Raw genomic sequence first — 27,338 nt, 5'->3', positions numbered from 1 at the left:
TTCAACAAAACATAAAATTGCAGCAGAGGCTGATCATAATGTAATCAGGTTGAATTTCATACATGGGGGAAGCTTATGGGATTTGTCAGAAGTGAATTTCTCTACTTAGGCGAGAAGAGTACCAGGACTCTGGCTCCTCCATACGGCTCTTGTCACCGACATTTTAATGCATCCTCAGAGCATCTTTCACCGGGAAAGAAAATACTTTGTCAAGCAGGGAGGAATATTAAAAATATGCTAAGAAGATTAATGCAAAGTTGTTAATACACCTCACCAGTTCGCTATCATTAATCCCGTCAGTTTGAAGATTTTTATTTTATGTCTGCAGTCAGGTTTTCTTCATAGAGACCAAGAATCTAGTTTTAACTGCCAAGGTGCCTCAAAGCACAACTAGAGGGCTGTTCAGACAGCATACACACAAATCCCCCCAGTTCAGTTTATTATTATTATTTATTCAATATATATAACCACCCTTTATCAAAAGATCCCAGGGCTGTGCACAACATTACGGAGCATCAGTAATAAAAAGGCTGTGTCATGGCGGATGGGCTCCTTCTCTGGGCCTCAGCAACTTGCAGGACTCTCCTCAATCAGGGGGGTGTTGGTTTAACCCACAGATGGGGAACCTGTAGCCCTGCATGCATTGCTAGACTACAACTCCCATCATCCATGAGACTTGTCCCTGCTTGGCTTGGGCTGATGGAGTCTAACAATACTTGGACGGCTGCTGTTACCCCATCTTTGGCTTAATCCCTTAGTGCCCATCTTCAAGGTTAGGATGGATTGAATTGAACTGAACATATATTTCCTTGTGGACCCTCACCACCACCTCCCTCTTGCCTCTTTCTGTCTTATGCATTTTTGATTACAATCTTCTTGGGGCATTGATGGCCCAATATAATGAATGAATCACAGCCAGCCTCACACCATTCAGTGGAAACGACTGCCTAGTTCGATGTGCTGAGGTGTGCTGCTGTAAATTGTCAAGACTTCCCAGATGTTTCTTCTCAGTCAAGAGGGTTGGTATTTCTTAACTGTTTTTTTGCACTAGGGGGCTCCCAGGAGTTAGAAAGAAACAGACAGAAGGCTGTTCTTTTTGGAAACAAGACATCACACTGGGGTTTTCCAATGCAGAATTTAAAATAGCTTAAAAAATAATGACGAAAAGTTCATGTAAGTGTGTAGCAGTTATCTGGAAACAACCGCCCTGTACAGTCAGAGCATTCTGAAGGTCTGTAGAGTTTGCAGTGAAATCTCCAAAACATGAGCTGTAGAGTCATGATATGACTTGTGTGTTCCAGAACTTTGAACACAGAAATACAGGTTTGGATAATTTGAAAGCTTGCTCTCTATTTTGTGACAGCTTGGATGGCCCTAAGAAAGATACTGCCCAACTGTGGATTTTGGATTTTTTTAATTCTTTTTTGCATGGACCAGCACAGTTTCTTTTGTGGTTTTAATAGACAAAGACTGAGACAAGCTGTGTAGGTAAGATGCTTTTTCAAAATAATGAACTTATTATAATTGAACATAAGTGATTTCTTGTTCCACTGCAAGGGATGTGTGTGCTTGTGTAATAAAGTTCAGACATGTACACATTTGTTTATTGTCAATATAACTGTTGCTCTTGAACTGCGAGCACTCACACCAATGTGCTGCAACAAGGAACAGCTTAGAATTGTTATTTGCAGCAGCATAGTTTTGTGAATACATCCAGACCATTTTTGGAGACACCACTTACCAGTATGTATGCAATTAATAGCAATGTACCTTTAATGCAGGGTCAGGAAGCATTTTAATAGTTGGCGGATATGTTTAGCTCAAGTTAGGCCTAAGAGAGTTATAAAATAATGTAAGCATGCCTGATTGGGGGAGGGTAGGGTAGCTAATGCAATATCTGAACATAATTATAGGAGGCAAAAATGGTTTTATAAAACATCTTCCCTATCATTAGCATGGGGAGAGGAAACTCTGATTTCACTGAATTACGGAAAGATGTCTCCTTTTCACAATTGTTATTACATGTTCAGTTATTGTGGATAATAAATTCATTTTGTGCTGTGCTTGGAAGGGTATTTTCATGGGTGTCTATTAATTTGATATACATAATATGGGGCATTTTAATATCTTTTCCCTTTCGGTGTGCATATAATATACTGTATACCCATATATATATCTTAGCTGTAGCTTTACAATATAAAGATTTACATGGGTTTAAAAATAACTCCATGAATGATGATGACTATAAAATGGTATTTATAATTCTCTCCTCTATAGCCGTGCGCCAGCCCAGAAGGGACTCCCAGACTTTCCTACAGTGACTCAGTTAACAGTGTTTACACAGCCGACTCCATTCATTCTCTGAAACAAACTCATACCCTCTGTGGTGGCAGATAAGATTTTAACAGCTTGTTGGGGCAGCCTGTCAGATTAATTACAACTGAACATTCACATTCCTTGGGCATTTCCACTGTGTGCGTGTTTGTGTGTGTACACCACACACACACACACACACACACACACACACACACACACACACGAAGAGCTGGAAAAAGAGGAGGAGAAATCTGATAATTTAGAAGGCATGAATCATCACCATCACCCTAGCAGGCAACCAGTGAATTCCTAAGCTACCTTCATCATGTTGATTCATTGGAGAAATGAGCTTCCTGGATCAGACATGCCAAATTTTAAACTGGTTCATTTGCTCTCTGTGCGCACCCCAGTTGCTGAGACTCTGGAGCGGCAGGTGCCCAAGGACCAGAAGGAATTTGTTGTTGGGCACAGCCTTTGTGATATATCTGGGGTTCCTTGTCAGCCAAGTAGGTCACATTGTCCCACAGCACAGAGCGAGACCCTCGAAAGCAAATTCCCAGAATCTCCAAGATGCTGCCCAGACTCTTTCCCTCGAAATCCCATTGGATGGCACCTTCTTGCTTTCTGATCTGGAAAGACCCCAGGTGGGAGCAAATGATACTTCAGCGCTGCCCAACGTGGTGTATATCACTCTGCGGTCCAAGCGCAGCAAACCTGCCAACATCCGAGGCACCGTGAAGCCCAAGCGAAGGAAGAAGCAAACAGTACCTTTGCACCACGAAATTAAGGACCCATTGGTTGTCGCTGGCCAGGAGAAGAGCTTAATCCAAAAGCCGCTTCGTGGGACTAATAATTCTGTGAATAAGAGGAGAGCAGGAGAAGTCCCAGAGAAAGCAAGGGACCACCAGGAGAAGTTCAAAGAGAAAGGAACACCCAAGAAAGACAAGAGACATGGGAGACCTCTGCTAAGAGGAGCAAATGTACAGCCCAGTGCTCTGGAGAGCAATATCAGGATGTACAGTGAAAGCCCACCACCTTGGCTGAGCAAAGATGATATCTTAAGCATGCGTCTCCTGGCGGATTCCAAAATAGAAAATATCCAAGAGGCACCTTCTCAGTATGGAGTACTTCTGGTACTTGAGGGGGCTGCTACGGTTAACAGGTCAGCCAAAGGAGGCGTTTGCAGCCAAGGGCACTGTGGCCTCATGAAGAGACCTCTTGACATGAGTGAAGTGTTTGCCTTCCATTTGGACAGGATTCTGGGGCTGAATCGGACCTTGCCTACAATAAGCAGGAAATCAGAATTTGTACAAGGTAATTGGTTTACATCATGGATAGGAACCCAGGGCATTCCTATCCACACACCCGGCCCAACTATTGGGCATATGTGTTCAGTAACCAGAAATAAATGCAGTGCAAATGCCCTGAAGAGTAGAGTCAAAAGATAAACAGAAAATCCTTCAGATAGCGAAAATAGGATTTCAGGTTTCCTGATAAACTGTTCCTCTTTGGAATGTATAAATGTATCAGAATGTATATAAAATGTAGGAGGGGAGCGACTCCAATTTTGCTTGTATGGTAATTAATGTAAAGTAGAGGGGTGTGGGTATTTTTATTTAGATTCATTATCCATAGTCAATATAAAAGTTGCAGAATGTGATGAGAAGGGAAAATTGATAGTGTGGCAGAGCTTTGAAATTGCCATCAGATATAGCAAACCACATCAGGGTTTTGGACAGGAGGCCTTGATTGGATTTTGGTTTTTTTATACTAGAAAACTTTATGAGCCAAAGATAGTGTCCCTGATGGAGCAGTGCAATATCTGTTCACTTCTGTGGGCAAACGTGGATTTAATGGAAGATGTGAAACAGCAGTGCCTGGTGGTTTCTGCCCAGAGTTTAAGAAACATCAGGGAATTCTTCAGACTGATTAAGGTGAACTGTGGGGCCCTTAATATGATAAAAGCTAGATTTCCTCCAACACCATTGGTTATCACAGATGCATTCCATAGCACCAACATTTTCTGTGACAGGCAGACTAGAGGACAATCAGCCATTTTTATCTAGTTTTGATTCCTACTATCAATGAGAAAAAAGGGGGGGAAGAGTAGCAAAGTCCCCAAAATTCAAACAGTGAAAAAATATAATGAGGACTTTGCTTTTAACTCTTTTATTTCTCAGTGTGCCAAGAAAAGATGCTGAATACTTTAGGCATTGAACTTCAAGACTGCTTATATTAGGCGAATCTGGAAATGAAATGAAAATGAGACCAAAATAGAACCACCTCGGTATATGTGTCTCATAGGCCACAGTTGCACTAAACTATGGCTTGGGCAGAAATTTCAGTCAGAATAATGTAATATAGCACAGTACGGTAGTGATAACTGGAAAAGGTAGCACTGCGTTTGAATGAATCAGTGCTAAAACAGGCTTGCTGTTTATGTTCTAATTTTGACCTAGAGGAATCGTTACTTTATTTTATACAAAATCCGTTACCAGCATTAAAAGACGAGTAAAGGAAAAAATAAAAAATTACTGACAGCAGGCTGCAGAAAGCAGATAAAATAACAGTCTCTGGTTTATCTACATTTTGTAAGCCTTCCCAGTGGCAGACCCTACGAGAGTGTCAATAGATTTCTTGGAGCAACGATGTGCTTTATTTGCTTGCTTCCGAGAGATATTCTGGTTAGCAGAGCATAGAAGGCACATTATGCATATGTTATTTTTAGTGAGAGCTTTTACTGCTGCAGAGCTTTCAGAAGGAATGAGGTAATCCATTTTAGGGATCCTGATCACACAGATGATTGACTGCAGGCTCCTCGTGGACAGCTCTTAGCCTAACGTTAGGAAGCATTGCTTTCAGTCTGCATTATTATTCTAGATTGTCAGACTGAACTTCTCTTTCTTTTTTCCCTTTCTCATTCTCATGTTCTGGCCTTGGTGATGTTCCAGACATGAAGAGCTGTTGTTATGCCATGAGTAGGAGGAAGTGAATAGCCAGTTTTCATTTGGGTTATTTCTCGACAGGCAGTTTCTTAGCTACAGATGAGATCAGAATGCGGAGCAGCCACAGCTCGGTTTTGAAGCATCCCCTTTTAACCATCAATACCGGTAGTTACTGTGGACAAGTCCCACTCAAATGAGTGGGAGTTCTTCCAATGATTTCTAATGGGCCTTGTGTTGGAGAATCTTTTGTGGTGAAGTGGAAAGAGACTATTGTTATTTTGGGGTCAGAAGCAAACCTGGGCCACAATCCTGTACTCACTTAGCCTGGGGTTAAGCCTCACTGAATTCAATGGGATTTCTTTCTGAGTATGAGTAGGATTGAGCTGTCAATTAGCTTTATTCACCAAGCTCTCTTGGACCCCCACATCTCTGTGATAGAAAAGCAATATACACAACCCCTCCCCCCCCCAAATGAGTACATATAAATCAAGAAAATCAAACACATGAGATAATCAATAAATTCTCATTTGGACTCTTCAGTTCTCTCTTACTCAGAAAATGTATTTCCAGGTGAGGTTACACAAACATTTGTACCCAGTGACTTTCTCTGTCTGTTGAAATCCAGCTTTGGGGCTGACATCTCCACATGATGTCTCCGTTTCAGCCTGCCTCAGCACCGATGTGATATATAAAGACAAATTTGCTGCCATGTTAACATCTCACAAAATAAGCTCCTCAAAGCTGTCATTCATTTGGTGGAAGCCTTTTTTCAGAGATGCACTTAGGAAGCTCATATAAAACAACTTTTGCTTGCATCCCCCCTTGCTCCCCCCCTTACCCCTCTCCTGCCTGAAGTCCTTTTCACATTTGACAGGCTAACAAAATGCACTCTGTTTGCAGTTGCCCAAATGAATTGTGAACCTTTCTAAATCAAGAGAATTAATTCACATTGTTCTGTGACACGTCTGCATTATTAGAAGGGAAAGCTGACTCCTGACAACTTTTCCCCCTAAGATTCATTACTGTTGACAGATCAAAATTTATAAAGGCATGGGGGCTGCAAGAGAAGGAAGCCTCCCATAGTTCTGACTTGCAAAGCAAACAAACCATAATTCGTAATGTCAGTTGCAAACTTGCTGCTTTTGTCCCTGAGCTCACATGTGATGTTGGCTGAATGATGGCCCTTCATCCAAAGGGGGGGGGGCAGTGGAGGAGGATGAACAAATAGGTATGTATGAAGCGAGAGAAACTTGCAGCAAGTGCATAGATCCAATTCCTCAGCCATCTGTGTTTGCTGAGCCTGGATTGTGAGCAGTGGCAAAGATAAGAATAAAGGTTTCTATTATATGTATACTTTGGGTGGAATAGGTCCAGGAGTCAAAGATCTGTTTGGGGCTTTATTTGGTTGGTTGGTTGGTTGGCTGCCCCCAATGAAAACAATTTCCCCCCATGCACTTTCCCCCAAACCATGCATGGGGGAAAATTGTTTTCGTTGTTATAAAAAGGTCCAAACCTTAGATCAGGGGTCCCCAGACTTACCCGCCTTTGGGCCAGTGCAGCGGGCCGGAGTGCGGAGGAGTGTGCGCGCAGTGGGCCGGAGGGTGGGGAAAGTGCGCGCCAGTGCGCATGCGCACACCCATTTACTGGCGCAGTGGCGCGCTTCCAGGCTGGAAAAATCGCCGAAAATTGTTTGTGCGCATGCGTATGGGCCTCCCCGACCCGGAAGTGCACCTCCCCCGACCCGGAAGTGCACCGGAAATGACCTCTTCTGGGTCGGGAGAGGCCCATACGCATGCGTAGAAATGCAGAGCGGGCGGCGGCAGTGGGCGGCAGGGGTCGTCACGGGCCAGATTGAGAGGCCAATTGGGCCGCATCTGGTCCGCGGGCCGTAGTCTGGGGACCCCTGCCTTAGATGAACAGAACTAGTTACATGGTTCTTTGGATCTCAGCCTGAGGAAATATGAAAGCAGGAGTTTTTATATATTATATATTTTCTTTTATCTTGCTGGTTCCTCACAACAACCTGTGGGTGCTGGATGAGGCTGAGAGACAGAGGCTGTCCTGAGGTTACCTAAGGAGTGTCAAACTGAGTAGAAGTCTGACCTGCTTCTCTCCAGGTCTATTCCAGCACCCAGGTTTTCATGCTTTTACTTAGCAGAGCCACTCATTCGTAAGGAAGGAAAAGATTCCACTCTAAAAGAGGGCTTTCTGTTAATGGTGAAATGAATAATCAGGGAAATGATGGATGTGTGGGGAGAACTATAGGGTGTGAGTAAATGTGAGGGAAGCCATCCTGAGGGCCACTTTGGCGGAAAAGTGGAATCAACATGGGGGAATTAAAAGCAAATAATAAAATAAGCCGTATGACAGGAATGTCAGGGCACAATCAGATTCCTGACATGCAGAGTATTTTATTATTTATAGCTCTGTGTTCTGCAACATGATGATTTGACAAAGGTCTCTTTATCCACAAACAGAGCAAGTCACTGAAATGGTGAAGAAGCAGGTTTCTTTGGTGGTGTTGAAACACAAATGTTGCCAGAAAAAAACAACAACAGCTGGTGGCAAGAGTTGGGAATAGCTAATAGGTTGGATCCAAAGGAATTACAAGCAAGTTCCTCTCAGTACCTCATGGCCCTATACCTGAATTCCATTCCGTAATATTTGGAAACTTTGGGGGTACAGTATGGGATGTAGCACTTCATGGGGTAGGGGGAGTGGCAGAAATTGAGTGCCACCATTAATGAGTAGAAGAGCCACCCACTTGCTCAACAGCAGGTTTTGCTCCAAGCTGTGATTACTTTCAGATTGGAAGGTATTAACTATGGAGGAGATTTCATTGCCACACTAGATCCTCTTGCCTTGTGATCCTCTCTAGTCAAATGCGCTGTGCAGGGTTTTGAACCTGTGAAGAGAGTTGGCTGTAGGGATGTTCACACATTACACTTGACAAATGTACTATCTCATGTACCTACTAGTTGAGCTGTACTCATGGACAGTTATCCACCCATTAATGTTCAACAACTGTCCAGTCTGCATGCATAGCAACTGAGCTCTGCAAATCAGCACGTGCACCTTCTGTCACACAAACACTTGTACGTGTGTAGAATCAGCTTGCATCTGTGTTCAGTGTAACATGTGAACAAGCAGCTAACAAAACATCTTAAGCTCTCTTAGAAACATTGCCTCTGTTCACGTCCTCTGCAGACGAGTGAGAAGCAGAACTTTAACCCTTGTTGTTGCTGGCAAAAGTGCCGCAGCAATGCTAGCTAAGGAACGATCTCAAATTCAGAGTTGCCTTCATCTGAAATATACTTAGTATGAAAAAGCATCTGACTGACGTTTAGCCTCATTGTGTTTGCTCACTCCGTAATTGGTCTTGTACCAACAGAGGCTGGGAACTTGGCCCAGACAGAAGGGGAAGCTCCATTGATTCCATTTACCATGTTACTGTAGCGATCGCCACATGCTGATAAGCGTAGTCAGAGTGCCGCCTTTAAAAAAAGAAGCAGCAGCCGACAAGCAACGTGTTTACGATGCTGTCCCCCCCCCTTTAAAATTGGATGTCAACATTATGATTAATGTTTGTGTAAAGGACAAGTAGAAAGCCTGTCCTTGCTGAAGTATTCAGTTTTACTGCATGCCCTGGATCAGATTTAAGTGCATTTGTTCACAGCTTGCTTTCATATCCTGATATTTAACATAATTACCAGGGGCCAAAGGAAGATTGAGGTAGATGCTGTTGTTGTTGTTGTTTAAGTGCTGTAATACTGTGTGTACTATTCTGGTCACTTTACCTCAAAAGGGATGTTTTAGAACTGGAAGAGGTTTAAAAGAGAGGAACCAAAGTGATCAAGAGACTGGAACCACTCTCCTCTGAGGAATGGTTACAATGGGGTAACCAACCTGGCACTCTCTAGATGCTATTGGAGACAGTCTCTCCTAATCCCTGACCACTGATCATGCAGGCTGGGAGTCCAACAATATCTGGAGAGTCCCACCTTGGCTTCTACTGGGTCACTTCCCATGTTTGTTGGCTTTTAGTTCAGAAAAAAAGACAAGTAAGGAAGGAAATGATAGAAATGTGGAAGGTTGTGCATGGTGTAGAGAAAATGGATAGGGAGGTGTCTTTCCTCCCTCTCCCACAATACTAGACCCTGAGGGCATGCAGTGAAGCTGAATGTTGGAAGATTCAGGACAGGCAAGAGACAGCACTGCTTCACACTACGCACAGCTACACAATGGAATTTGCATCCATAAGATGTAAAGATGGCACCAACTTGGATAGCTTTCAAAGTGGACTGGACAAATCAGTGGAGGATAGGGCAATCAATGACTACTAGCCACAATGGCTATGTTCTCCCTCCACTATGAGAGGCATTAAGTTTGTGAATGCCAGTTGCTGGGAGTCACAAGTGGGGAGAAGGCTATTGCACTCAGCCCTGCTCGCAAGCTTCCCTTAAGCATCTGCATAGCTGTCAACTTTCCCCTTTTTTTAAAGGGAAATTCCCTTATTCCAAATAGGATTCCTCGTGAGAAAAGGGAAAAGTTGACAGCTATGCATCTGGTTGGCCACTGGCTAGGATATGGAATTATATGGGCTTTTGACCTGATCCAGCAGGGCTCTTTTTATATTCTTATATTTGTGTATCCCACAGTACAAACTATAGGTCATATCGGTGATTATTTTTTCCCTCCTGCATGTCTTGGGCTGGACCTGCTAGCCTTGTATTGTGACAAGGGATGGGTGAATCTGTCAATTTCAATATTTCTCAGTTTCTCATTTCCCCACTCCATATTTCTACATCAGTTTGTGATTTAAATAAAACTAAGTCTGCATGAAAATTCACCAGTATTTTGATGCGATTTTCTCCCAATATACAGTACACATCTTTGTGTGCAATTTTGCCTAATCTACAAAAGTTTGCAAAACAATTTCACCTGATATAGTGCATATTTGAATGTATTTTTCATGAATACATACTTTTTGTATGCATGTCTAACCCTGGTATTTGCATTTTGTACATATTTCTTGGCATGAGAATTGCATTGCAGAATTCAGAGACAGTATGTGTGGATTTCCAAAGATGGCTGTTTCAGTTTGCATATTGATTTGAAAGTGTGGATGACATAGGTTCATCTATAAATGCAAATGGAATTGAATTTCTCTCCCATCCCAAATTGTGAGCTGCCAGGATTTTGATAAACCTTCACAATACATGAATTTGTGAATGAGCTGTGCTTAGTTTGGTGGGTCTTAATATTGTGCAGGTCTGGGTTACAATATCACTCCTCCTTAAGTTGGAAAACCTGCTTCGTATGACAAATTTCCCATGCCCTTTGTTTGTTTGTCTGAACTTCATAGAATTTCCCCTTTCCAGCTCCAGAATATGCAGCCAACATCTTGTGATTTACATTTGCCATGCAAGTGGTATTACACTCTGCAGTAACTAGAGAAGTCAAGATGGCACCCTTGATTCATGCCCCCATCTTTACTTGCATAGACTTGCAGGTCTAGGATTGATATCCTGGGAGACGGTTGTCTGTATCAGTGACTGTTTCTCAGCTGCATTTTTTTAAATGTGTCCAGATGCAAGGGAAGACATAATTTTTGAATGCATAGCTAGCTACAGAAAGGCTACAGTTTACCTTGTTCCCTGCCTGCGAACTTAACGGGAATGTGAGGGATACTGTTATAGTTTTGCAATGGAAATGTCTCTGGCAGCAACTCTGGGGTTTTAAGGGCTTTTCGGTTCCTCTTGCCTTTTTACTTTGCTTAGGCCACTCCCAAAATCTTACTGATGCGTTGCCATCCTTTACAGTTGCATGCATGGACCTCTGAGAGCAACTTAAGTTCTGAATCCTTCAGAGGTTTTATAGCCTGTGGTTTAATGAGTCTTGTGTTTGAAGAACCAGGTGACTGAACCTGCAGAAGAGAACATGGTTTTAAGGGAATTAAAACCTTTAAGGGAATTAAAGCCTTTAAGGGAAAAGAGGCAGGCAAGAGTTCTCTAAGGTGATTTTTTTTCATGCGCTGACTATGTAGCAGAATGTACAAAATTGCAATTCTTACACTGGGAAATCTGGAGAATACATTAGTGTAGGCGAGGCACTAAGTTGCTATGGAGATGGAAACCAAGTTAGGTAAAAATAGCTGGTATGTCACCAATGCTGTGTTTATCACCAAGCTAGTGATTCTGCATTGCGCTCACCCTCTCTCTCCCTCTCCCCTCCTTCTCTCCATAGCCTTATTTCTTGCTCAGCTACTTGCAGGACAAGAGTTAGATCATCTGTTGTGCAGATGGCCCCAGCTTCAATCCCTGACACTGGGTAGGGCTGAGAAATCCTACGTGTCACTGTGGTGAGTCACTGCTAGTTGGTGTAGACAATACTGAGCTAGAGGGACCAATGACTGACTCAGTATAAGGCAGCTTCTTCCTATGTTCCTGCGAGCTCTGTGTGATCCATATGCTGCGTGGTTTTTCTAATGGAAATGGAGAGTCAAAATGGTGGGATGATGGGAGGTTGGCTAGAGGTTCCAGGTTCAGTGCAGAACAAGCATTCTCATGGCTGCAGTAATAGCTTTTCCTACCCAATCCTTGGGCATCTCAAAACAGCAGGCCACTGAGTTGCCATTTCCTTTTCATTCCCCACCTACAGTGTGGCTGAATGCTAATGGAGGCTGCTTGCTGGGAGGACCGGTGTGTGTGTGTGTGTGTGTGTGTGTGTGTGTGTGTGTGTGTGGAGCTTAATGGCTTCTGCTTCTAGCTCAAGGTCTATCTTATATCAGCTGAGGCTAAATAAAATAGATGATATTCTTTGAGGTGAGAGACGTGGCCTTTCAGTCACACTGGCTGGTAGATCTGCTATGTGAGCTGTTGGGTCATTTAGCTAAACAATTATATTTGCTGTTTCTTCTGAGGGGATTCCTTGTTCACTCGAGGAATCCTTTAATGTAGCTGTGACTTAGGGCCCCTCCAGACGGGCATTTTGTTTTGAGAGTCTTCTGCAACTTGCTCTTGACACAATAACAGTGAAATAATGGTGGATTTATTCTGCTTTCATTTGCAATTCTTCCCCAACGCTGCCTCATTATTGCTGCCCAGAGGAACTGTAGTGCAATGAAAGCAGGACAAAAATAAACTGGAATATTTTTGTGTATGAAATGTTATGGGGTGCTTAGCAGGAAGTTGCAGGATATGCACTGATAGGAGATGAAGCAGTGTGGCTACACCAAAACTTTTGCAGTAGCTATTGAAAGCCGCATCACATATGACTACCCTGGTAACATCGTGAGCACAAAGAATCACGGATGTGCAATAAAAAGACCTGGAGGAACCCTTAATCAGCAGAAAATGTATTGCAGTATGGCTATAGGTTTCCATTAGGATGGGGTGCAGAAGAAATTATTTTTCTGTTCATTTTATTCATATTATAATGTGGCACTCAGTGTCTTCCAGCTTTGCCCCTCCTGTATTTCTTTGGACAAGGTTTATTTGTTTCAGTTGAGTCTGTTTTGGCGGAGCACATTGGAGATAGCACTGTTTGGGTTGATTGATGTTTGCTAGGTCTGTTTCCTGTGAATCACACACATTTCCGCTGATTCACCTTAGCTGCATTTTGTTCTTTCCGAACGGCAAGTTTTCACATTTTTTCAAGACAAAACTTTTGTCTCTCTGTCTCTGTCTCTCCTATCCCCCTTCCCCATCATGAGCCCAGGGGAGGAAGCAAGTAAAAAGAAAAACAGGAAGGGCTTCACGTGAGGAATGTGCTTTTGTAAAGCAAGACTGGGTCAACATACAGAGGAGATGAATAAGGAAGACATGTACTTCTCTGATTTGCAGGGAGAAAAACACCCCATGACCTGTGACTATAGACATACTGGCTAGTTTGGCTATAAAGTGGGGGAGGAGGTGGGGAAGTACTTTGATTGCTAGACAGAGCAATCCCTTCCTCACCACCCTGATTTAATCTACTCATCCCAAATGCCCATTCAGATACCGGATGTGACCCAGTTGGGGGGAAATGCTAAGGAGGGGAAAGCTGTAGGTCATGATTGGGGGAAAGGGAAAGGTGGGATATTAATGTAATAATGAAAATAAACCAACAGAAATCTGTGCCGTGGCTGAACCACTTTAAAAAGCTGGTGTGAGAGAATTATCTTCTATACACACAAATCCTCCCTGAAAACTGGAGAGAAAGCTTCCAGCCTAGCCTCCTCCCACACACCTAGGCTTGTTTGCATAGGGAAATGTTTTTCACAGGGAGTATTCCCTATTCTGATCATATGTAAAATGGAAGTTGGTGGGCAAGACTCATTTTAGCAGTGAAATGGGAGAGAGGTTTGCTGATGCTTTCCTTCTCTCACAGCTGACTACCCATAGCCCTTTGCTCCAAATGCTCTTCTTCCTTTCCATAGCAGAAGTAGGCAGAAGAGAGAGACAAATGCCTAGAGAAAGAGACTGAGAGAATGTAAGGTAAAGTGGGCTTGGGCGGCAGGGGAGGAAGGCTCAGTGTCCCTCTCCTGCACATTTCTTTTATGTTTGTGATGCCATATGCTCCTGTGTGGCTGGGCCCACCCCTCCCTTCCGATTCACAATAGTAAGAAAATGCAAACATGCGTGTGGTGGGCATCCAGTTCCAACTGGGACCACAGTGGGGGTAAAGGGTTTAATGCCCCCTCTCCCCACATCACAGCTCCAATCCATCTTGAGGCTTCACTAGGTGGCATATTGCTTTAAGAGAAAACTGTTATATTGGACCTAACCTATCCATTGTACTCAGGGTTTCATTCTCCCGTGGGAAGTTGGAAAGGTCTAATCAAGTTAAGTTTCTTTCAGGAAGGTCAGATTAGGCATGGTCAAGGTTAGTCAAATCTACTTGGGCAGGGTACCAGTCAGCAAGAATCAGGACCCTGGACAGCTCCTAATGGGCCTTGCTAGCTGAGCTATGAAAGATGTTGCTCCAACAGGGCGCCATCTGAAGCCATCTGCTTTCCTTAAAGGGCCTTTGTCTGATGTTGTATCCTTTGACTTTTGCACCGTCTGTGTCCTAGACTCTAGGAAACGGAGGAACTGTTCAATATGGTTTCCTGAGTCCAAGGAAAGAGGTAGGGCCATATCCTCTGGTTGGGAGGGCATGGGAGAAGCTACTGTAGGTCCTGCCCAGGGGAAAGTGGCTTGAATCTCATCCTCATCTGAGCATTCTGAGGGATCATTTCACAACCTATGTCCAGTCTGGCCCTTGGGTACCCCCTGAATTCTATGGGAGGGGGGAAGCAGACACCCACCACTTCATGTTTAGCCTGATCTTGAGAACTAGGCAGAGTCACCTCTGTTTTCCAGATGCAGAGCTAAGCAGATTTTAAAACTTACACTTTCAAATGTGTGCTGTATAACATATGCAGCATGCATCAAGAATGCATGAAAGCACTCTATGCCATGTGCTAAGAGTTGCCCAGCTTTTATCTTGGATAGCCTGAACAATCTCACTGTAGGTTTACCTTTGGGAGTGATTCAGCCACATATATTTTATACATCCTGTCTCTCTTAAGATATTGTAGTTACAAAATCATACATCGCTAAAGAGGGAAAAAAACCCAGAGTGGTAAAGATGAGGCTATAAATCTATTTGTTATAAGATGGAATTCACGGCTTGCTCATGCATATATCATTTAATGACGACGCTCTCATAAACGAATATTGCTTTGTTGAAATTGAATGTGCTACAGAGATTTACATCAGCTGCTGATCTGTCAAACCACTTCTAATCTATTTAATATATCTTCTCATAGAGTAGTATTGTTTTAAGCGGTTTGTAGCATAAAGTCAGCAGTTATTCTCAGACAATGATGATAATTATAATGTCCAGGGTTCTTCCTTTACTGTGGTAGCTTCCTTTACATGTGGAGTATGACCACATTAACCAAAGGAAGTCAAATCATTGCTGTTTTCTTATTCATCCTACCACATCTTTAAAATACCTCTTTAAAAAACATGTGTGGAAAACTACTGTGATTTTAGGAAATGCCTACAGAATGATCAAGGGTTGAAAAATGCAAATCTTAAGTACATTAATGGTTTTGTTTGGTCTTCTTATTTTTTCTCATTAGATGATCAACCATGTCCTATTATTCTTTGGGATACCTCCTTGGCTCAGACCGATAATGACACACACTCGTCATTGAAGTTAACATGGGGGGCTTACAAGCAACAATTAAAGCAAAAATGTTGGCAAAATGGCAAAGTACCCAAAACAGAGTGGGGATGTACAGATATCCATCACTATGAGTGGTCCAAGATGGCACTACTTGATTTTCTTTTACAGGTAAGGCAAATGGGACTTATTGTTGGTACACAGGATTAATTATAGCAACACATTTTATTGAATAAACTATTTATATAAAAAATGCTAGTGGTAAGGGAGCCACATTTGAAACTTCTACAATGCAAAAGTGTTACAGAAATTAGAAGTCAAAACAAAGTATGACAGAGAATTCTTACCCAGAGGTCTAATGGTTGACATGTCCTAGCCCTTCCATTATAACTCAATTACTTTATTAATAACTAAGTAAATTCTGGTCCATTTGTGCCAAGGCTTTACTCTTAAGAACTGCAAAGTCCTTGTGTTCCTGACTAGGGCAGAAGTAGCAATGTTATGTCACAGGCTTGGCAATTCAAGCACATCATTATGAAACTGTCTAGAGCTTGAAATTCTCAGAGTTGTACGATGATCCACAGAGGATCTCCTCCCCGGTTCCAGAGCTAATAATGACGGTGTGGGGGAATCATCTCATTCATTTCATTCATCTAGGGTGCTAAGTTCTTACAAGGTAAGATTCCTCACTTTGTAAGCCCAGAACAGGAGGCTCTTTATGGATGAACAGTTTAACACACAACTGCATGGGAAAATGAAAGCAACCACAAGAACAAGCTAAAGGGTGGAATCGTAGCTCCAACCCATATAATGGGAGGCAATGTTTAATTCTATCATTACCTATTACAAGGAGAAACATGAAATAGGCCTGGTTAGGTATCCTTAAATAAGTATACTATCCAGAGCATGTGATGCTGGCAACAGGGCACTATTAGAGTTCCGTTTCTACACATGCAGCTTTCAGTCATTCCATTGGTGCAAATTCAGGAGAAGCTTCTGGTTGTCTGTAACTTCTAGTTACTTGTATAAATTGCCCTTTGATTTCTAATACAATTCAGCTTTCTGTACACTTGTAAATTGCAGAAATCATTGAGTGGCAGGTTTTCATAATGGCACGAAGGTAGTACATACAATATGTAAGTATAATTCATATGCAAACACTATAGGTATGGCTATTACAGGACATTGATTTCTAAACTAAAAATAGATTGTCACGTCCAATGTCTCTCAGTACATCCCTGAGTATGTCATACTTGGCACCCAATAGAAAGTCATGGTATTTATTGTACGGATACTAAGCATAGCAACAACCATACAGGAATAGCATGGAGACTGTAGCAGTCTCAATGTGTTCATGTGGAACCATTAATATATCTCTCAGTAATGGAGTATATAGTAAATGGTCTTCTCTCTGGGGAACCGCATTTAAGCCACATTAACTTTGAAATTTAGGGGCCTCTAGCGTAAACACTGCAGCTTAGCAGAACGCCTGGCACCATTATCATCATTCAGAAATAGTAGCTGGAGTGTGTTGGTAAACTGAAAGGACACAGAATATGGATTTATGTTTGGGAAAGAGCACATGCTGAGTTTACCACACTGAAATTTAAAGAAGCGAGTGCTGGAAGAAAGGCCTGCTCCCTGCTGCAAGGCCCATTTCCACCTGGCCTAGGGGGCGGAGCCCAGACTCACCTTGAAGAGTTAAAAGAGGCTCCTAGGAGGGCACTGGGACATTGCTGGAACAACTCTTGGATTGGGGCAACTGGCTAAAGTGTTTTAAACTGTTCTAATTATGTTTTCCTCTGTTTTATTTTTGTTGGGTTAGTGTTGGTTAAATGTTTAGTTGGGGTTGGCGGTTATTTTAATTTGGGTATACAGTAACTGTAAACTGGTTGTTGTTGTTGGTGGTTTCTATTGATTTATTGGTTTGTTTGTTGCTTGTGTAGGATATTTTGTTTTTAAATGTTTGATGTTTTGTTGTGTTTTTATATATGTTGAAACCCAGACAGATGGATGGGATATAAATTATTTTATTATTATTAATAATCCAGAGGAAATTAATAACACAAGTAGTGCAACTTTTCAGAATGGTAATTTGCTATTTGGTCAGATGGTACTGCTACTATTATTGCTGCATAACTTGCAACATGATCTAGTCTCCCTTTGTATCCTCCTCACTCTCTTCCCACATACCCTTGTGCATGGGAGCTGATTGCCACTGACCTCTTCCCCTTTGATTGACATTCCAGGCATACACAAATGGGCAGCTCTTTGGAGGAGAGTGTTGCAAGCATGCAACTGTACCTAAGTGGCTGGATTGGGCCCAAACAAACAGATCCTTGCCAAGAATGAATGATAATAACAAACATGAACATGCCAAAAATTGCACATGCAGAAGCAGTCATGCTGAGTATGGAATATATAGCTATCCTGTAGACCACATCCCATCTATTATAAGAGCTGAGCGAAACATATTTGAGGAAACTTTTCTTTTTTGCAGGCCACATGCATGTGTGCTGGGAATATGAATGCCACAACTCTAGGTAGTTGTCAAGTGCAAGTTTCCTATACATTTGTATATGCCTGTCTTGTCTTCAAATGTTAATAAGGTTCTGGAAATGCTAGGGTCTATTTTCCCCCCTGTAACATTTGAAACAGCTCCTCTACAGAGTCATGTAGCTGACTCTTCTCAAGCCTGGGAAGCAACTCTCCAGGGAGTCAGGGAGCAGGAACTCTGTATGAATTAAGGATTTTAATTTATTTCTAAACAGTTGTGATACCTCATGTTCACATGTGCTTTGGTGGCATCCCATAAACCTGGTAGATGTTTTCATATGATCACATCTTGATGATTTACCTGAATTGATTTTCAGATCTACCATCGCTTGGACAAGAACTGCTGTGGGTTCAAACCGCGCAAAGAAGATTCCTGTGTCCAGAAAGGATTGAGCCTGAATTGCGATGACCAGGATAATGTTGATTTGACACACATTATCCAGAGAAAAGATGATCCAAGGCATTTGGTCTTTATAGATAATAAAGGTTACTTTGACAGAAGTGAAGACAATCTGGATTTCAAAATATTACAAGGCATAAATGAGTAAGTTCTAATAGGGTGGGGAGGCTGAATGCAGATCTCCAGACCTCTCTGTCTGGCCATACAATGCATCAAGCAACACTGCTGGGGAGATGGAAGAACACTGGGGTTAATTTCAGTGATGAGAACTCTATGGATTATCCCTTTCCACATGGATAATTGTGGGCTCTTGACCTTGATGTATCTCACTACACTTTGATTAATCACTGCCCTTTCCTCTTCATGCCTACCTTCCTATATACGTAGATCTCACAAATATTGCTCATTGCTGTTCCTGTTCTAACTCTGCTTCTTGAATCTTCAAGCCTTTCACTGGTCTCACTACTCTTGCTACCTGCTTTTTGCTTCTCACTTGACATACTTGTTTTGGCGAGGACTGAACTCACCTTGCCTCTTTTACATTTACTACAAGTGAAATAATGATGTATAAAAATAGGAAAGGCTTAAATCTCCGACAAAAAAAGCGTTCCCGTGAAATTTGATCAGAGCTGACTTGTTTGTTTACTTGCAGGTTCCCTGAATCGGCAGTCTCCGTGCTGAAAAGCCAGCGTTTGCGAGAGAAGCTTCTACAGTCTTTGTTCCTTGACAGAATTTTTTGGGAAAGCCAAGGTGGTCGTCAAGGCATTGATAAATTAATTGATGTGATTGAACAGAGGGCCAAAATTCTTCTTACTTACATTAATGCCCATGGGGCAAAAGTACTGCAAATGAATGAATGAGAGCTCAGTCCTGTGCACACTTACATGGGAATAAGGAAGACTGCCCACAGCTGGACTTACTTCCAAGTAAACACACATAAGATTGTGGTGAATAGGGGAATGAGAAAAAAACCTAGTTCTAATGAAAGGGTCACAGAGTTTCATTAAATAAGAAACTCAGACAGGCACACCTGATGTGAAACTTGTTGACAATACTTTTAATTTATAAAGCACACATGAACAAATGTTCAAACATTTTTTTAAAAAAAACAGGTATTCTCTATAGGAGCCTGGGAGGTAAGCATCCCAAATCACTTGCTTTATAAACCATACATATATTTATTTTTGTTTCTCCTTTGGACACCAATAGCATATGGTAGAAGTTTCACCATTTATTTGATTTCAATGGATGTTGCTCACTTTAGGGGGAAAAAATCCTCTAAACATATGACAAAAGTTGTAGCTCTTAGACTACTCCTTTCAATGGGACTGTTCTAAAAAAGTGGTTTTTAGGATCGCTGCAGACTTGCTTCAGGAAAACATTTATACAAGGATTTTTCTATGTTTCTTTCCAACAAAAATAGCAGACCCCAACTGCTGTTGATATTTCTGTATGTGTCAAGTATTGTTTAGTAAAAAGACCATGTTCAGTGTTCTTGGAATTAGGAGTATGATACTTTATATTTAGTGTTTTTTTAAAAAAATAAGGAAATAAGTTATCCACTGAACTAAGCAGATGTTTCATGGTTATGTTACATACTTGCTTTTGAGGTTCTTTTTAGAACTTACTGTATCTACAATCTGTCAACCATTGTTCAAAAATTCCACAAAGAACTAGAAGCCCCCAGTCCCCAACATGGGGGTCACCGTCTACCTTTGTTTAGCTGTTTAACCAATGAAATCAGGTTTACAGTATGTAAAATACTGGCAATTGTAACTTTAGTTCTTGAGTATTCTATGATATCATAAACTGTGACTTTGAAGACATTCCTTCCAGTTAATATATTTGTAAGAATACTGATAAAAACATAATTAAAAGGGACATGAATATTGGTATTGTCACTAGTATGGAAGCTTGACATAAAGCATTGTGTTCTGGTTTTTCGATCTCATTGTTAGGATATAGGCTTTGAACTCATGATGGGATGGAGGCAAATGCACCTCTGGTACATAGCTGCCAAGTTATCCCTTATTTTAAGGGATTTTCCCTTATGCTGAATAGGCTTCCTCGTGAGAAAAGGGAAAACTTGGCAGCTATGCTCTGGTATCCTGGAGTCTGCCTCAAGAGTCTTTAGTATTTGTATAGCTTCATAGTGACCAGCTGCATTGTCCTGTGTCTCACCCTAAGAATCCTGAAATGTATAGTTTGATGAGTGTGTTGTAGAGTATGGATTAACCAACCCAAGTCTCTGGGTCATAGGTTTCAGGTCGTACAGAATCTTATTCTCAGGTGGTTGCCCTTTATTCATTCAGCTGCAAATGACAGAAGGGCTTGGCTGAAAAGGGAGACAACTGCATCAAAGGAAAGCATAAAACCAACCCCCCAGGCCACAACAGCACTGCAATATAAGTTCTCAAAGTAGCTCCCCCCCCCCTGTTGTTCTTTGTATGAGAGATTGCAACCACTCCTATATCTAATTATACACATGCATGATGATGGCATGCTGAATGGAAATAATTGAACAGCTCATATTATGATGGCCTGTGTTTGTCCTTGAAAGAAAACAGATCTTTTTTGTATCCATAAATCCACCCTGTGTTTTGTGTGCCTGTTTCCCCAACCATGGCTTGTGCCAAACAAGCACTCACCACAGGCATTTACATGCTGTTAATATTTTTCCTGCTCACCTTAACTGCTGGGGCAAGGGTGACAGCTAAATTAAGCAGCAGGCTTTTATTCCAGCCTGGGAAACAGGACAAAATGAACTATGAAACAAAGCTTTCCCAGGCAAACACGGAGCAGTGTACACTGTTTCAGTCACTTATTTTGTAATAATCTGTATCAGGCTACTTTCCATTTATGGGCACATGGGATCAGACATATTTTCACATTCCAGACTAGTCTGAAGCAATGGGAGTAGCAAGGAATCCAAGCTCTTTGTGTGGGAGAAATATTCAAGAAAAAGATTGGGTGAAATGCCAACTTTTAAACAACTGAATATTTTCATAATTATAAAATCTAAGGATGTTTGCTGGCTGTTCTCACGCTAAGGAATCCCCTGCTCTCTTTTGCTGCACATGATAAAACAGGTCTGTTCAGAGCCCCATCGCAATGCCCACTTATTTACAAAACTCTGTTCATTGTTGGTTTTTTTTTAAAAACATTAAGGAGAAATGCTCCAATTTAGAGCTCAGCATTACACACACGAAACTCCCCCCGCCCCAATCTCTCCCATCCAGTTTGATAGAGACTTGTGAATAAATTCTATTTGCACACTTGGTGCTTGGAGTCTTTGCGTACACTAGAGAGATGGGTGTTCATTCCTCCATGATCACAAAGAGTCTACCCAAGGAGACAAAGCTTGATAAGAAATAGTCCCTCCTTATGTCTGAACTGGCAGACACCAGAAATTATAATCAGACTCTGAACTTTCTGGGACTTTCCTTTGTGGTCAACATGGAACCTGACCTGAATGTGCACTGTCCTTTTAAAACACATTGTGTTAGACGATCAGTAAAATGAAATTTAAATGAAACTCTCACTGGCAAACATTACTGTGAAAGATGAAGTGTATTGAGAGCAGGCAACTCTACCCTTCTGCTGAAATTAGTCTAAAGATATAAGAAAACATGTATACAAATTAAATAATGAAAGTCAAAACCAAGCAAACATGTATTTGAAATATTAGCAAGACTCACTAGAATATTAATACAGGGTAATGTGGATTGTGTTGTTGCTAACAACTTTTCAGTTGATTCCATCTGTGTATGTGCTTTGAATTTATGTATATTTTTTGCAGCATTAGCATATTTCACTTGCACTGTGGAAGTTAAATATATTTTGGTTTTATAAGAGGATTTTTAAAAATGTCTCTGTTGTTGTCTTGGTAAATAAAATAAAAAACTAAAAACAGTATTTCACAGCTTTATAAATATTGGATGCTTTGAAGTAATTATATTAACTCTATTGAAAAGCACAGGTCACTAATTTAATTTTAAACTTGAATAAGCTTAGCTTAGGAAAACAACCCAAAATAGATTATGAAACCTTGTTTGATGGAAATATTTTTAGTTGTTTATTCATTTGACTTGCAATGGCTGCCAGTATCTTGCCTTTAAATATATCCTCTGGGTTTTTCTGTGCTTGGTCTTCCAAACATATTTAGGTTCAAAGCTAATCTTGTGTATTTGAGGTGGAAAGCAATGGCGATAACTTCAAACAACATAAACTGGCTGATGCTCAAAATCATGTCATACGCTTGGAAATGTACCACTTAAGAATGCAGGTGGAGAACAGGGCTTACATGCACATGAAGGGGCATAGCTGGACAAGTTATTTTGGCACTCAAGGGGGGAAAAAATCCCAGAAACACCTCTTCCCCTCCCTAACAGTAAAAATACAACAATATTTTCTTCCCTTTCATGACACCCAGAATCAGCTCCCCAAGATGGCTACCTTATTCTGCTTAATGGTAGGGCCAGCTCTGGCCAGAAGGCCACATGTTTAGATGCTTTCCCAAGTAAATAAAAATAAATAAAAGTGCATTGGCTAGGCCAGGGGTTTTTCTTCTTCTTGAAAAACATGCTAGTTTTCTGGCCTGAATAAGTCTGAGAATGCACCATGTTGGCTCTCAGACTTCACTAGGGCCTCCTTTATCCCCCCACAACTGGCCAGCCACCAGGATAACGGAAGAATGATCTTCCCCTAAAGGACAACATCTGCTATGAGCAGCTGTGTAACTAAAGCATGAAAACCTCTTGTGTCTACTTTCCTCGAAGAGCCAAGGACATCATATGAAACAGAGTGTTGCTAAAGGAGTGCTGTGGTCCCCTCTTCTTTCCTTACTAAGTGAACCTGCCCTGTTTTATGAAAACAGATCTTGACTGGATTGTAACAATACCATGTGTTTTGAATCAGAATCCCCTCCCAAAGCTAGTGGCATTTCTACTGTAGTTATGGATTTGCACATCAGCCAGCTATGGCTTGGGATGGGAGATGGGGGAGAAATTTGAATCAGCCATCTCCTCCTCCTCCTCCTCCCCCACTCAATGTGGCCTACAGATAAAAACGACAGCTAAAAACATAGAAGAAAAACAATCCTTAGAAAACATTAAAATCAAAACTGTAGATATACATAAAAATCTATTATAAACATACAAATAATTACAATAAAAGCAGCACATTAAGAGCATTCAGTTCTCAAAAGCCTGTTGTGAAAAGAAAGTGGCAATTTGAGAGGATTCAGAAGAGATTTGAGAAGTCCATGGAGGATAAGTTTATGAGTGCATACTAGCTCTGATGGCTGTGTTTTTATCTCCAATGTCAGAGGCATACTGTATGCCAGTTGTTGGGAATCACAAGTGGAGGGAACATTCATGCTCCCTCTGTGAGGGACCACTGTGAGAATAGGATCCTGGACTATGGTGGGCCTTTGGCCTGACCCTGCAAGGCTCTTCTAAAGCTCACTTCTGAGTTCCCTGAGCAGCTAGATATGTCAGGCACCATTTCAAAACACCATTTCAAAGCAAATCTATCAAATTTGTACAACCTGAGAACCGAAAAGCAGCCATTCTTTGAAATTTGTGCCTATCTGAATTTTACAGTGCAGTTCTTCAGCAAAGCAATACTTTGCAAAATAATGCATATATTGGGGGAAATGTGCATAAGAATGAATGTATTTTTGAAAGCAACATACCAAAATGCATAATACCTGGAGGAAATCCATGGGAAAATGTGGACATTGGTCAAAGGTGCACTCAAAAATATGCTTCTTAGGAGAAATTCACATTCAGATGCTGATGAAATTTCACTGAATTCAACATTGGAAAATGAGAAACAGAGTACCAATATTGACATATTCTTACACCCCTAACTTGGGTGGCTGTTTGAATAGCCTGTATGTTATGACTGTAGACTTGTCATAAACACTCACCAGCACATACAAGATTCCCACATACATGGCCACACTGTCTCACTGCTTGCTGAAATGCTTAGTTCCATACATGACAATGGTTGCACATGATTAATTTTACCAAGATGGGAAATGCGTTCCGGATCTACTGCTCCTATTCTTCATATAGAATTTAATTATGAAGGGCTGTGTGGCATTAAAGGAATTATTTTATTTCTCCCTTTTAGCATGTTGGTGATACTTTTAGAAAAGGGAAAATTCTTGCTCTTTAGTACCAATACATTAAATGGGGATTTAATCTCAATCTGGTCTATGATTTGATCCAGAAGTCGCTTAAGTTGTTAAAATTGCATGAATGGCTTCTTATTTGCTTTGAAGCACCTGGAGAAGACAAAGAAGTCCAGTTTCTGAGAATTGTGGTACTCGGAGCTATGGCTACCCAAATTCTATCTTCTAAATCAGGAGTTACTGACTTGTAGCCTGAATGCCACAGATATATCATAAGTTACAACAGGGACATGAAAAATGTAATATCTATTTTGGAAAGCTGTTCATTCACTAGAAATCTGGACACTTCTTCAGCTAGTTACCAACTTTTTGCATACAGATCCTAAATTCAAGGAGCAGGTTTTCAACAGGTTTGGATATAATTGGACAACATTTTGAATCAAAATGGCAGAATGAACCTTTCAAAGCTGCACTGATGTTAATCACGGATTTCAAAACTGCAATGGTTATTTTTTTAATTAGAATTCCCAAGTAACATTAAGGCTGCCAGTAAATCAATAATCTGGGGGAAGGAAACATATTTGGGAAAATATACATTTGGAATAGATAAAATAATAAGTAATAAAAGAAAACACAGCACCATTTGGGCTTATTCCCCAGTGCTTTTCAAGTCAGATATATGCACAAATTATACCTCTACAAAACTGATAAAAAAGGATTTTCCTCCCACAGAAAAATCTATATTAAAGCAGCTCTAAATTGCAGACTTTCTGGAAGGAAAAAACCCTGTTTGCCAACAGATCTTTAGTCCACTTTATAGAACAGCTGCCTGTATTTCAGCATGGAATAAGAGAGTGATGTTGTTGTTGTTTTTAAACAGAAAGGGAAACATGACAAAATGAAGGCAGCTGTTACTTTCCACAACGTGCCAACATTTTTCTTTTTTATGCTTTTGTGAAATAATGTATTTGCATTCATAAGCATGGAGAGGGTTTGCATTCCAGAATCTGTTTAGCTCTGAGATAACTTGACACAGTCAAATAATACTTTCATTGGCTGTCATTTCAGAGTGACAACCTATGATCAGTGATTTAGGGAGAATTGACCAAATACTGTATAAAAGTGGAACCAGCATAAGAAATGTTATAACAGAAATGTACCGGTGGAAAGAAAGAAAGAGAAAGGAAGGAAGACAGACAGACAGACAGAAAGCTTTCCAGTTTTCCTGTAAGATAAAAACCTTTAGGACAGATTTTTTTCAATTTTGTGAAAATGGTCTGGGGACTTGCAGCATTTTAATTTTAGCTACAGCATTTATAAATGTATAAATTGATTATGGGGAGTGGGCAAGCTGAAAGATAGAATTAGTATTGAAAGCATCTTCAGTCCCCTCCAAATACAATGTCTTAGCAATTCCATTTTCTGTTTTCTTTGTCAGAAAAAAAACTTATTTCTGATCGCACATGTCATCTGCTGCTACCTGATCCTTTTAACTGGAGATTCCAGGGTATTGAACCTGGGACTTTCTGCATGCATACCATGAACTGTGGTCCCCCTCCCAGTTTTCCTTGCAAGACTTTTGTGCTGCAGTTGTGATCTCATTGTGTCATATTAGCGTCATCTGAGGAATGATATTTTCCCGTCAGGAATTAATCTGGCATTCCTTGAAGGCCATCCGAGCAATGTGAGCTTGACTTCTCAGTGATATTCTTTGTTGGGCCATGTGAAACATGTCCAGATTTGGCAGCAATTCATAACAAACACAGAAGAAAGTATGCCAGTGTTGAAGGCAGTTGCCTGAAGTGTGAGAACTATGTCTGACAGATGGTGGGAGCTATCTCCTATCCGAAGCCTTTTTGATTTGGGAATGTTGAAAAAACAGAGTTATCCTCTTGGGCCTTGCATGCCCTTGACCCTAAAGAGCAGAAAAAGAAGATACAACAGAATTCAGGAAAAGAAAAGAAAAAGATCATGGACTTCCTGTTTTCCACAAAAGGAAGCACAAAACCATAAAACTAAAAATATCAGTGACCTAAAATTAACTTTTGGACTTGCAATGTTATCAAATTCTATAAGAGGAAATAAGGATATAAGAAGCAGGTCTTTAAGCTATAAACAAGCTATCAAGAAAGGAAAAAAGAAAGTTTGTGAAAAGACAATGTATTCTCCATAAAATGTAAAAGTATTTTGCAAAACTGTACAAAATGGGGAAATTAGTCCACTCATTCAGTTTCATTCATTCAGTTTCCACTCATATTTTTACAGCATCATTGTATAATTGTATAATTAAATCACATCAAGGAAAGTAAGCTACAAATTGGCTACCAAGAAAACGTCTCTGTCTTCCCCAACCACTTTTCTTTTCTCCTCTTGGCTTCAGATTTTAGCATTTTGAATTGGTTCTGCTTCCTAACCTATTCTTTTTAATATGACTGCCATAGCATCTAAATGGTTTTTTAAAGAAATAAATTGGTTCTAAGCAAGAATGTTTGATCTGTTCATCGAGTCGGGACTAGCCCAAGACAGTTTGCTGCCTGGGACAAGGGAGGATCACTTCTCTGCCCCCACTACTCCATGTATTGAACCTGATCATATGTAGCATGGCTTTGATGACACACTAGTGCATTCTTGCCCAACCTGGTGCCCTCCAGGTATTTGGACAACCATTCATCCCATCTCCCTTAACTGTTGACCGAACTGACTGAACCTGATGGGAGATGAAGTCCCAAAGATCAGGTTGGAGAAGGATGAATCAGTTGAACCTAGAATATAGGAATAAATATAGATAATAACCACTGGTGTATCCATACCATGTGGACTGCTAATA

The 27,338-nt window shown here is 41.0% G+C and overlaps 1 protein-coding gene across 1 annotated transcript; it reads left to right on the top strand.

Annotated features, from left to right (window-relative positions):
* Positions 1-557: 557 nt before the first annotated feature.
* On the top strand, positions 558-27,338 carry GASK1B (golgi associated kinase 1B). The gene is made up of 5 exons (XM_035112486.2): positions 558-1,488; positions 2,278-3,630; positions 15,373-15,587; positions 18,290-18,516; positions 19,025-27,338. The coding sequence occupies exons 2-5, from the start codon at positions 2,661-2,663 to the stop codon at positions 19,230-19,232; spliced, it is 1,620 nt and encodes a 539-aa protein (XP_034968377.1). The 5' UTR covers positions 558-1,488; positions 2,278-2,660; the 3' UTR covers positions 19,233-27,338.

The sequence above is a fragment of the Zootoca vivipara genome, chromosome 9 (genome assembly GCF_963506605.1).
Source record: "Zootoca vivipara chromosome 9, rZooViv1.1, whole genome shotgun sequence".
Taxonomy (NCBI): domain Eukaryota; kingdom Metazoa; phylum Chordata; class Lepidosauria; order Squamata; family Lacertidae; genus Zootoca; species Zootoca vivipara.
Note: the sequence above shows the minus strand (reverse complement) of the source record. Positions and strands in the feature narration are given on the sequence as shown.